Source organism: Limulus polyphemus, unplaced genomic scaffold, assembly GCF_000517525.1.
Source record: "Limulus polyphemus unplaced genomic scaffold, Limulus_polyphemus-2.1.2 Scaffold2955, whole genome shotgun sequence".
NCBI classification, from domain to species: domain Eukaryota; kingdom Metazoa; phylum Arthropoda; class Merostomata; order Xiphosura; family Limulidae; genus Limulus; species Limulus polyphemus.
Genome location: NW_013668565.1, coordinates 3070 through 16580, shown reverse-complemented (window position 1 = coordinate 16580; position 13511 = coordinate 3070). Strand labels below are relative to the sequence as shown.

Below are 13511 nucleotides of genomic sequence, written 5' to 3'. Positions count from 1 at the left end.
AACAATATTGCTGAATTAATACCAATTCTAGGAGCTGCAGTCTATGAACCAAGTGAGCGGCGATTGTTCATTGATTCCTCCAAGAGATGTCTAAAAGATGTTCTCCTTCACAAATCACAATGACAACATATATGCATTTCTTTCTATCGCTCATTTGGTTCTCTTGAAGGAAAAGTACGAAAATCTCGAACTTCTTCATAATAAGTTCAAGTATAAAGAACATGGTTGGTTACTTTGTGGAGACTTAAAAGTCCTTTGTATGCTGTTGGGTCAACAATCCGGTTATACAAAGTTTCCATGTTTTTGTATGAATGGGACAGCAGAGCACGAAATCGGCACTGGATAAAGAAGAAATGTCCACACAGAGTCAGTTTGATACCAGGATATTTCTTCCATTTCACATAAAACTGGGCTTGGTGAAGCAGTTTGTAAAGGTCTTAGACAAATATGGCGACAGTTTCAAGTTTCTATGTGGGCAGTTCCCAGCTCTTTCAAATGCGAGACATAAAGAAGGGATTTTTGTTGGGCCTCATATTAGGAAATTGACTTAGGATGAACAGTTCGAAAGAACAATGAGGAAAATTGAAAAAGAAGGGTAAGATTGCCTTTAAAGTAGTTATTGATAAATTTCTAAGAAACAGCAAGGACCCAAATTACGAAATTATTGTCAATAACATGCTCGATAAATTCAAAGAGTTGGGTCGTAATATGAGCTTGAAAGTTCGTTTTTTTGCACTCACATATTGACTATTTCCCTGAAAATCTCGGAGCCATCAGCGAATAACAAGGGGAAAGGTCATTAAGACATCATGCAGAGAAATGGAGAGGAGATGTCAGGGAAGGTGTGATATCAGCATGATGGCTGATTACTGCTGGTCATTGAAACGAGATGCTCCAGACGCAATACATAAAAGAATAACCACAAGATGCAGTTTTGAGACTAAAAAGCGTAGATTTCACAAAAAAGTTAGGATGAATGAAGATGCATATTCGTTTGACATTAATATGCCTCCCTTTTCTTCATTTTGTTTGTATTTTTGTTAACAAACATAATAAAAAATGCTCATGCAACGAAATAATAAATTAATATAAATAAGATTTTTTCTTTCCGATGTGTAAAAAATCCTTACGTGATAGAAAATTATGGAAAATCCGTTATTAAAACCAAAACAGCATTTATGAAGTTTAAATTCACAAACCTGTATAATATTTGAGACGAGTTTATTCGTAGTTGGTTTTAAGTGGTAATAAATGTATTAAACAGAAAGTGAACAGTTTGGTTGATAATCAAACTCGATTAATTTCGACTTTCATTCCATTTAACTTATTTTAAGTTAATTTTTTACTGAAAAAAAATAAAGAAAATTAACCATTCTACCCTCTACGATAGCATATGACTGAGTGTAACACTACGCCGTTGTGGAAGATGCATGTCGATAATTATATAATATAACCAGACAGAATCTCGAAGTTCCTATTATATCTCTGTATTATAAAATTCCACATAAGTAACGTTTTTTAAGAATGTGACAAACTTATTGAATTTCACTCTATAGCATCTGGATTTTATATGTAAAATATTAAGTGACTAAATCAATGTGTTAATTTTAAAGCTAGATTTAATTTTGCACATGTAACTTTAGAGATGAAGTATTTCAAACCATATTTCATTATTAAGAACTGTGACAAATGAGCACTAAGTGAGGGTAGAATATTTTTCTTTTTGTAACAATATGTGAATTTGCATATATCCTTTTAGATCTTTTGTGTTTTAGCAAAATAAATAGTTTGATCAGCTCTGTAGTATGGATCCAGGATTTGGGTTCTTTTTTAGACTTCCATCACAGCTAGAACATTCAGGAGGGAATGTCAATGGAATTATGGGGCCTGGAAGAGATACCTTAATTAATAATTTAAGTTCTTCGGTGAACTTGAATTTTGAGAAATCCAAAATATCAGTGAGTAGTTCAGAAGAAAGTCCTAATAGCAGTTTATCAAATGGTGTAATTCCTGTGTCCATCTCTTCTCCAGAATCATTAGCTCCAACTAAAAAACAGAGTGAAAACATTGCAATACTCCATCCTTGCCATTTATGTGGGAAGTCTTTTGCAGAGAAGGATGTTCATTTTCACATGCCGTGTCATTACACTGAAATTCTGAGCTGCAACATGTGTAGTGAGAAGTTTACTCTGAAAAAGACACTTCTTGACCACTGTCGAAGTTTACATGCTATAACAGATCCGATCATCTGTGAGTTATGTGGAAAGTGTTTCTCTTCCATAGACAGTTTTCAGAATCACCAGGCAATTCACAATGGTGATAAGCCCTACCCATGTGAAGTTTGTTTCCAGTCATTTCCTGAGAAGAGCCTTTTGATGCACCATTTACGCACCCACTACAGTGAAAAGCCCTATCGGTGTCATTACTGTGGCAAAGGTTTCACATTGAAGGGTAATCTGAAGATTCATGTCCAGGGTCATGAAGGAGTAAAACCATTTGTCTGTGAAATATGTGGTAAAAAATTTACTCAAAAATTAGGCCTGGATTACCACATGAACTCACACACAGGGAAGAGACCATACCCCTGTGAAATCTGTGGCAAAACTTTCAGCCAGCGAGGCAACATGAAAACCCACATGTTAATTCACACTGGAGAGCGTAGATTTCCTTGTCCTGAGTGTGGTCGACTGTTTACACAGAAAGGCAACATGAAAACACATCAAAAACTACACCTGCGGCATCCATCATTACAGAAGCCATATCAATGTCTTGTCTGTAAAAGATCTTATGTAACTCAAGCAAGCTTGCAATGTCATATGGTATGTCACCAGAAAGTATCTTTTCAACATAGAAATGTTCCAGCAACCAGTACTTCCATGAGACGTGAATAAGAATTTTTCCCATATTTATTCACAAGGCATTTGTGTTTATATGTACCTCAAGTGTATAAAGTGAGTCCTTGTTATTTCAGAACTTTCTAGCATGAACTAATATAAACATTAAAAGCATAAATTAGTTCATAATCCCTTTAATAGATACAGAATGGTTTTAATGAAGTGTGACTCACCAAGATACCACTATAATCTGTACATTGTTTATTGGACTTATAACTTTGTTTTCAAAGAAATGAAAGTGTTGACTGAAGTTTTTGTTTTACTAGTCCATGTAAAGAACAGAAAATTGAATTTTTTTCTTATCAGCTTATTAATATCTGTTGAGGTACATGAGATCTTTTAAAATCAGTGAAAGTATTTTCTATGATAGAATCTTGGTTTTTTCAGGATTTTAAATATTTTATAAAATTGAGGGACAAAGAATTTTGTAACATTATATTAAATTCTACCCTTGATATATGGTATGCTCAAAATTATTATTTATAAGAATGGGACTATGATTCAAAAAATGAAACTACTGGTTCGAAACATTTTTTAAAGTGATTAATCATTGAGATCACTCTAAAGGTGAATACAATAGAAAATGTGTTTAAAGTATTTTTAATAGAAATACTTAAAACACTAGTGACTGTGATGTGTTTTTTAATGTAATTTACAGGTGGTACTGATATCACTTTTTAAGGCTTTTGTTGAATAGGATTCACCAGGGACTTGGTCTGCAATACGAATAAACATGATTAGTCTATGAAAACATATAACCGTTTAAACTGTACTTTGTGATTTCACTGCCTTGAAAAAGGTTTGAATATAGTTCACTTCAGATTTCCTCCTCTAAGGGATGCATTTGAATACTAATTTTTTTCTCAAGTCTGAAATCTATTTGGATGTGACATCATTTAGAACTTAATATTGTTTAAGATTAAAAAATTAAATAAGATCTGTAAAAAGTACAATCACCTTGGAAGGTGTTTTACTATACCAGATCAGGAGTGACTACAGGAAATTTTGAAGAATGAAAACATGAAACATACATTTTTGCATAATATATTAAAAGCACTAAAGACTGAGAATTGCATTCCTGAAGCTATTCTTTATGTGAAGGTGGAAAAAATATATAGGTTGTTCAGGAGTGGGAATGTGAACTGGTCTTAGTAGTGTGGTTGATATTTTTGTGTTTCTAAACATGGTACATGTAATAGCCACAAGTTTTTGCATTTTTAAGTATTTTATACCTTAGAAAAGTAGCTGACATAACAAATTTTTTGTAAAATCTTGAAAACTAATTTTCAAGATAACTTTTCACTACTGCATATGATATATTTATATAGCTATCTGCTGTACACAGTTCTGATTAATTTAAGAGTTTGTAAAAATATGAATTGAGGAAAGACTATCGGTTAAAATAGTTTCTCAGTACTTTGCACGACAAAACATGTCCTATGACAAAAGTAACTAAAGGATTGGCTGTATTTTAAAATTTCAAACCTATTCACATTAAAGTATGACTTGACATTTTATTTTCTGCTGGCTTGTAATGTTAATATAAATCTTAAATCATTGTCTAAAAGTTAAAAGAGTTATTATTAAACAGCAGGTGGAAAACTAATAGATTATTGGCTTTCTTTAACTGTGAAACTAATTACATCATTAAATTGTGTAATCTGTTTTATTTTATATATCAAGTTCATGACAAGAATCTGCCAAGTGAGAAGTACTGTGTGGTTATTATAGCATGAAGGAGTGTATGGCATGCATTAATTTTAACAGAATCTTTAAGTCTTTCAGAATATGTAATGTTTACATTCACGTATACTTGGAAAACTCATGCCTAGGGATGCTGATGCAAGTGAGAGACAATCCCTTCCATTGAACATTTGTTTTAAATAATGTACATTGTATATTGTAGTTTTTATTGTATGTGGAAATTAAATAATCGTGAGTTAATGAATAATGTTATTTCATTAATTATCTAAGATATGGTTCCCAAGCTTTTACTACCACCAATATACCAGTTTCAATAATCCAAGTAGCTCGTTTACACAACATTCTTTATTTGTTGACATTTCCACTGTATCTTGTTTACTAAACTGTAAAGTGTAGTTTTTTTGTGTGTTTTTTAGAAATGAGCATAATTTGTGAGCTTTCTTATTGTTAAGACTAATGTTTCTATGTAGCAAAATATACATTAAAGATGTTTTAGTTCTTTTGTTTTAGCCTTTCTTGAATCTGATCGATTGCCGAATCATTGCATAGTTTAGTTTTATTAATTTGTATATAATTATATTAATGTCAATACCTGAGAAAGATTCAAGAATAAGTTCAATATTTTTGTCACTATCTCAACCTTCTGTTATTTGTGTGCTATAGTTATTTCATGAAGCAGTTCTGAACATATAGATACAGCCCTGGCTATCAATCATCTCATAAAAGCTGTCTTGTTGAATCCTGTTTTCAGTATCTTTACATTCATACTTAGCTGTGATTGACAGTATGTTGTGTGTTGTTTGTATTGTTACTTCATAGCTGTTTCAATCATATTTATCATATGTTCCTAATTGTGTTACTGCTGCCTTTAATGCTGAAATTAAGCATAATGCAAGATACATTTTATTTTAGAACTGACTAGGTAGAAATTGATTGTCTCATGTTTTTTTAATAAGTTTTAATATGTCTGTAGGCTTTCAAGTTTATTATGACATGCACATAATGTTTATTGATAAAAATAAAAATTCATATCAGACATCTGGGCTTTTACTGTTTCATAGAGATAGCTTATGTTTTGAAATCCCTTAGCAATATGGGGGTTTGTATTGAGACCTTAAAGTTTATACCAAGAAGCTAGAAATTGGAAATATCAGTTACATTCTAAGGTCAACAATCCTAAGTGAATCCTAGATTTCTCTAGTTGGTATGACCTCCAGGAATCCATGTCAGTATTTAAGTAAAATAATCAAGAAGAACACTGTCAGTAATCTTAAAGTAGAAAAATGTTTACAGTGTGTACTGCACAGAAAGGTTAAAGTGAATAGTATGTAAAGTTAATGATCATATTTTGTGTCCATTATAGAATTGTGAAGTATTCTTCCTCAAGATTGTATTTATACATATATGTGCATCTTATTACAGCACATTAGTTGACAATGTAAAGTCAAAAAAAGGTAAGTTTTGTAATTTATATAGTTCACTAGAAAAAAAAGCTGTTGGAAGAGTTCCATTTGAAGGTGCCTTTGAATGAAATCCTAGTATTACAATTGGTTAAACCCCAAAATATGCTTCAATGTGATCAGAATCTATAAATAATGTCAAAAATAGTGGACTCCCTTCAACTTTAAAACAACCCAGGATTAAATGTATACATGTACTATGAATGCAGCATAAAATAACGTAATTTTACACACATAAACAATACACTGAAAAAATCCTGAAATTTTTCACATGGGTTTTTCAAATTAACAGCAATATAAAAGTGTTGTGGAAAGTATGTCTTCATATGAGACTTATTGACTGGTATTTTTTGTTGTTGATTTCTAAATGTAATGCAGCGCTCTTGGTGATTATTTTTGGATATGTTAACACGTCATTAATCTCAATTTAACCTGTGTACAAAACTTTACTGTTAAACTTGAAGTGTTATGCAAGAGAAAATTAGAGTATTTGTAATTCATAACTGGGTTAGTAAGGGATTTCATGGTTTTGTTGGGATTAAATAAACTAGTGTGTAAGGATAACTTCTCACTCTGTGACAAGTTTATTTGTGCCAAAGTGCTTGTTCCTGTAAATTGACAATATGTTTCAATGGGTTTTACCTGTAAGGTGTGTGTGATGTTTTTCTGCCAAAGATGGTGATATAAGCCTGTCTCATCCAAGTTTCTGATCTTTGAAATTATGATGGTTTCACACATCAGGTCCAACCATGATGTGAGAAAAAGTGCCTTTGATTTGGAGGGTTTATGTGAATAGAATAAGATTAACTTTTTTTTTTTCTGAAGGTTTTAGAACAGCTTTGTTCTGTTCATCAGACAATCAAACAAGAGTGAATAAGGTGCTGATAAGAAAATGTAATAGAATTTTGTGTAGGCTTTGAAGTCGTGATACTGGCAGCTAGATACTCAACTTTTATGTTGTATTAAAAACAATGAATAATTATTACTATGTGCATAATCATTTAAAAGGTACACTAATTTGAAAAGCTGAATCAAAATTGAAATTTATCCTCAGATGTTTTACTATTTGATATATCAAGATTCACAAAAGATAATTGAGGTGAAAGACCATATTGTTAATTTTTCCTGCTTTTTAATAGTATGTCTTTCAGGATTAATTTGTATCACTTTTCTGTAGCAATTAATACTGTAACTATGTTTAAATCTAGTTGCTAGGTATTTTTCTGTACTTTGTGTCCAACTTAATAGAAATGTAGTGTGAAATCTCACTGTTAAGACAAAGTGGATGTAAAATATTCAGAAATAACATAATTTTCATAAATAGGTTATCAAAAGTATCCTGTTGGAGATATGGAAAATTTGATGTTGAAATGAATTTGTACTCAGTGTGAATATTTTTTTTTCATCCAATCGTATGTAAATACTAGTATTATTGTTTTGGTAATTTTTATTCGTTTCAATTTTTTTTTCAGAAGAGCTACTTTTGTTCATTGATCATAAATGTTGAAATTTGATGGATATTTATAATATAGTTTTACCTATATTATATTTACCATGTACTGCTCTATATCATGCAGGATAGCTAGTCTTTCAGTAACTTCATAGTAAAAAATATTTGAAATTTAATCTGGTTGTTTACCTACTATAAAAATGACCAAGAAATTAAAAAAAAATATTAATTACATTGTTTTTGCCATGTAGAAAAAAAATCAGTGGTGGAAAAATGTAAAAGTTGCAAAGTGACCGGGCTTTTTCTTACTTACCAGGATTCCAAGTATCACCTGAAAAATTAATATTCATTCATAAGATATTCAGTGAATGAAAACATTTGTTGTATATCTTAATTGCCATATGCTTATCCATCTGATTCTAAACAATATCCTTCTTATGAAGTTGAGAAGGAAAAAGAATGACATTACATTCACAAATTACAAAGCCACCTGTACAGCCTGAAAATCAGCTAGTTAATTACATGGCCTAATATTAGATATGTGTGTGATGAAAGTTAAAATGGAAATTTACCAAGTTTCCTCAAGTAATATTTAAAATACTCAAATATCCCTTTTATTTTTAATGAGATGAGTCAATGTTTTTGGGGAAGAAGGGATATTTACTTTGTGAAAACCAAAGACAAAGAAAATTATTTTAAAATGTTTTGTGTTTATAATTTCACAGTGTTAACCTACTTATTAAAACTTATAATTGTAACATAAACATAAAAAATTAAGATGAATAAGAACGTAATAGTAATCTTCACTAATAAATAAATAAGTTAAGATTATGTTATCATTATAAAAATCTTTGTTTTTTAACTTGTGGAGAAAATGGTGTTGAATTAAACTAAGCCATAAGTTCACTCAAAATAATATCAAATTATATGTTTTATGTGCTCTTGTTTAATATTTCTTTTTTTGAAGAGGTGGGTGCAATTCCACAGAAAGAGATTGAACAATTAAGAGGTGGTTCATTGCCCCAAATTCTCCAGCACCTGAAGCTTGTTTCAGTAATGATTACCAACCTCAAAAGGGCACACAAATTACAATGGAGTATGTCATAGCCTTTCTGATAATGCCTCAGATAAATGACACTTTGATCAACCTTACACCTACTCCTTTAAACAAATTGGAAATGTTCAAAATTAATTTTTGCTTATGTTATAGTTAAAGCTTTAGAAAGTTCATTGGGTATTTTAAGATAAAATGAAAGGTACATTAAATAACCTGTAAAACTTAGGTATATACACTAAAGTAACCCATTACTTAGCAGATTGAAGTTATATATAACACTAAGCTTCTCATTAAAACATATATTTGAGTGATATGTTTTACTGTGAAATAATTAACATTTTGTAGTTCATTTTTGGAGATGATTTTTAGGATTAATGGCTAATTATTGAAGCTATATTGAACCACTAAGTCTGTTTGTTACTTACTATTTCATGTGAGGCTTACTTTATTGTCCATGGGAACTTTATTGAAAATTCAAGTAAAACTCCTCCATTAGTTGTTCTAGCTATTTTTCAGTATCCGTTTATATATATATATATATATTATTTACCTTGCAAAAGAAGTAACATATGCATTCACAAACTAAGTCTCTCTTCCTTAACTAACTGGTTTTCACCTGTTTTAGGAATGTCAGTTTTTTTGTGAAATATTACAGTCTAACATATATTACAATTGGTGCATAGAAAACTGTAGGTAATGTAGGTTTATTCAAGTAGATGAAGTCAAGTACTCTTTAGTTTAAGGCTTGTGTATGGTCCATTCATGTATGTTAAAGGTTTTGTTCTTTTACTTTAACAGCAAATAAGCACGTTAGTTCAGAAGATCACTCTGTTAGATACTTCAGGGTGTCATTCCTTTCAATGTATGTTTAATAAGACCTGCATTTTCAATGTTGTAATGTTTTTGTTCTGATAGTATTCCATGTTATGCATGCTAGCATGATCGTAACTGTACAATTATAGTACTTTCTCTTGAAAAGTGTAAAAAATATAGCCATTTTAATTATTGGGTAACTTGTAGTCATTTGTAGAGAAGTTTAAAACAAATTAAAATCATTTCATTACATGTTAAAATAATTTATTTCCACACATTATTTGTCATGTTTTAGTATTTTTAAATAAAAAACTTCATTTTAAATTTTTATAAGGTATTGTTTTTAAAATCTTATATAAATTACTTTTGCAAAATACTTTTAATAAATTTTGCTTTGCAAGATAAACTGTGATTTGTAATGTTTTTACATTTTCAGCTTATATATGTTATTGTTTTGTGTTGATCCTGCACTCTAGACATAACTATACAATTTTTTGTACATTTAGTTAAAACTGTCTTGATTGCTTTTGTGAGTTTTGGATCTTGAAATTAAACTAAGTAAACCAAAATATACGTGGTGGTTTATTTATCAATAATTTCTTCCATATTGTATTAGAATAATAATGTAGTTTGTTTGTTAAACATAATTGCCAAGAAGTCTTTTAGTTTGATACGTTTTTCTTCATTGAAGCCGTAAGTCTTATATTTTAATTAAAACCAGAATTGATAGGAGCCAATCTTATTTATTTACATTTTTGTCAGTTTACAACCTCGTATTATGTTGCAAAAAAGAAAATGGGGAAGTTTAATTGCATTTAATGTACAAGTAAAAGAATGTATGAAGGGTTGGGAGAGAAGAGGGTAATTTAGGTAAAAGAAGTGAAGGATAGTTACCCTGTATTGTGATAGACCATTAGTGTAAGTATGTTGTTGACTCGGTTACAAATCTCATGATTTTTTGTCGTAATTGTTTTCATATTATTTCATTGTAACGTGTTGGACGTAAAAGTTCACATCATTTTCTTCAGTGATATTTATCTTATTAACTTGCCTTTAAAACTTCCACCAGTGTACACATTTTGAGTTTAATATATTGCAAGGTAATTATAATTAAGAGTAAGATGCATTTTATGGAAAGCCGAATATCAAGACATATATCAATGATCATTAGGAACCTACAAGTTTAAAATAATATACTTAGATAAAATTTTAATGCCATATTTTTGTTCTACGAATTAAAGTTGACTTCGTTTCATCAGAACTTTATTCAAAAGGGCACCTCTTGTATCCCTTCTTTCTTTAGGTGTTCCAAAGCCGAAATATATGGATATTAATTAACGACAACAGACAAAAATAATTAACCGGCTGTTAAATGGTTTTATAGCTCGAAATGAAAGCTCTAATTTTACGTGCTACGTAATAATACAGTGCTTCCGGCATACAAATCTCATATGAATTTCATCTCAATATAATTCCTGCTGAAGAAGAAATGCTTTTTTTTTTTGTTTTTGTTACTAAACTAATTGTAAATGTCTAAACTTTGACCGCAAAACCAAACAAAATGCTCTACTAAGTAATACCGAGTAGTATAAGTGACCGGAAAAAGGTTTAAATGAAAAATAGTGAATATTTACCAAAATTAAATTAATTGGATGTTTGTGGTTTATCGACAGTTCATAAAGGTTTTCTTTCTTCTTTTTTTTTTTTTTTTTGACATTGACAGTTGTTTTGTTATTAAAAGAAATGCTATTTCTATTAAGTGGTCAGCAAATGCAAGTTTTAGTGTGCACGTTTTGTGTTATGTAGGCAATATCGAAATTTATCAGCTACTCTGGTTCTCGCATAACAAGTGGTCGAGGAAATCGTTAAATTGCTATCATGAATTTATGCCGATTGTAGTTGTCACGTGTCTTACTGACTTGTGTATTCAAAATCGTTTTCATATAACGAACTCAAGCTTTCGTATACTCCAGATAGCCCCCAGTGGCACAGCGGAATGTCTGCGAACTTAAACCGTAGAAACCGGGTTTCGATACTCTAAGTGGGTAGAGCATAGTTAGCCCTTTGTGCTTAATTGCAAACAAATACTACAGATAAGTCATTTTTACGACCTTAAACAAGGAAATTTGATAATAGTACAGCTATAATTAGAATAGGGTTTTAGTTTTAAGCTAAAAATGATAGCAAGTTTATAATAAACAGAAAAATATGAAACAATTGTACTAAAAATTATATTCATTTATAATATTTCGACATAAGTTTACATTTTAAAGTGAGGGGTGTTAATTATAAGATTAAACAAAGTATGTGAAATACAAAAATAAATAATAGCTAGTATAAAATATAGTCCTCCTGTGGGTCAGAGGTAAGTTTAAGAAATTGTAGCGCTAAAATTCGGGGTTTGATTCCACGCAGTGGACAGAGCGCAAATAGCCAGTTGCGTTTGCTCTGTACTAAAAAACAGGAACGACAACAAAATAACTGACGGAATGGCACTGTTACCACAGCGAAAGTCACGTGACCCCGGTAACACGTAATGAGTTCAAGAAAGATCGGGGAACATCACGAATAATCCAGTACTTGCTAGGCGCCCTCTATTTTTGTATATAAGTGCGCCAGACAATTAATCAGAATAGAATTGCAGACAGGCAGAGATAGAGAGGACAATTGAGTCAAGCGCTGTAGTAAGTAAAGTGTGTGAATCGTTCATTGTGAATTATAGCGTGTGTTTATGTTAAAGTAGCTGTGGAAATTAAGTGTATTGCAAAGTTGTATTGACAAAGAATAAACTAATTTTATTCAACAAATAACTTGTATCGTTGAAGTTTCTAGGGAAGAATTTCTACGGGAAATTAACAAACGAACAGAGACGTAACAAATTGGTGTCAGAAGTGGGATAGAAAAAAAAGAAGAAGATGGAAACGAGAGGCGGCAAATGAAACTACAGCTTAGCAGATTTGATGGCAGCAATACATAAAACAGCAAAAGAAACAAGAAGAACGAGAAAATAAACAAGAAGAGAGACAACAGCAGTTGCAAGAAAACCTGCAACAGTGGCAGCTGGAACAGCAAAATAAACAAGAGAGATTACAGCAGTTGTTGGAGGAAAAAGAAATGAAACAAGAAGAGAGATTACAGCAGTGGCAAGAAAACCTGCAACAGTGGCAGCTCGAACATCAAAATAAACAAGAGAGATTACAGCAGTTGTTGGAGGAAAAGAAAAGAAACAAGAAGAGAGATTACAACAGCTGTTGGAGGAGAAAGAAAGTAAACAAGAAGAGAGACTACAGCAGTGGGTGGAAGAGAAAGAAAATAAACAAGAAGAAAGTATCCAACAATTGAGAGAAAGCCAGAGTACACTGATGGAAAACATTAGTAAATTTCAAAGCAAATTAAATACATTAAAGAATGATTTACTGTCTTTTACACAAGGAGGATATATTAGCCATCGACTTAATCAGCCTCAGACAATGGGATGCCCCTTCCAGACCCCTCAGCTAAACCCTAATACAGACATATTCAGTCCTGTTAGAAGTCACATCCCAGATATGAATGTCAGCAATAGAGGTGATCTAGTATGAAGGAAGCCACAGAAATTCGATGGGAAGGCACCGTGGGAAGCAAATAGAGCACAAGTTGAGCTCCTGTCAGAGATGAATGGATTGACAGGAGCAGAAAGCAGTATATCTGGCAACAAGCTTGAAGAGACAACCACTGGAAATACTTGGACGGTTGTCAGCAGATGACAAACACAACTATAGAGCACTGGTAGCATTTCTAGAACTCAGGTACGGAACCCGAAATCAGTCTGAAGTCTACAGGGCCAAGTTTAGGACGAGAATCCGTGCTAAAGGGGAGAGCCTGCAAGAGCTGGCACAGGATTTGGAAAGTATGGTGCACAACGCCTACCCAACTGCACCACCCGATCTCCTCAAGTTGTTGCTGAGGGATCAGTTTATAGATGCCTTGGACAGTATACAACTGAAAATACAAGTAAAGCAAGCACACCCCTCTACTATGCAGGATGCAATGGCTAGAGTTCTTGAATTTGAATCCTATGTTAAGTCAAGCACAGAGGTACCAACGTTGGTACAGTCATCAGGATTCAAGGGCAGCTCTCAGAGAAGTTTAAC

The 13511-nt window shown here is 31.9% G+C and overlaps 1 protein-coding gene across 1 annotated transcript; it reads left to right on the top strand.

Annotated features, from left to right (window-relative positions):
* The first annotated feature begins 1301 nt into the window (after positions 1-1301).
* On the top strand, positions 1302-5106 carry LOC106468299 (gastrula zinc finger protein XlCGF8.2DB-like). Its single transcript, XM_013928718.2, has one exon. It carries the CDS (start codon positions 1806-1808, stop codon positions 2889-2891), a length of 1086 nt encoding a protein of 361 aa, XP_013784172.1. The 5' UTR covers positions 1302-1805; the 3' UTR covers positions 2892-5106.
* Positions 5107-13511: the final 8405 nt, after the last annotated feature.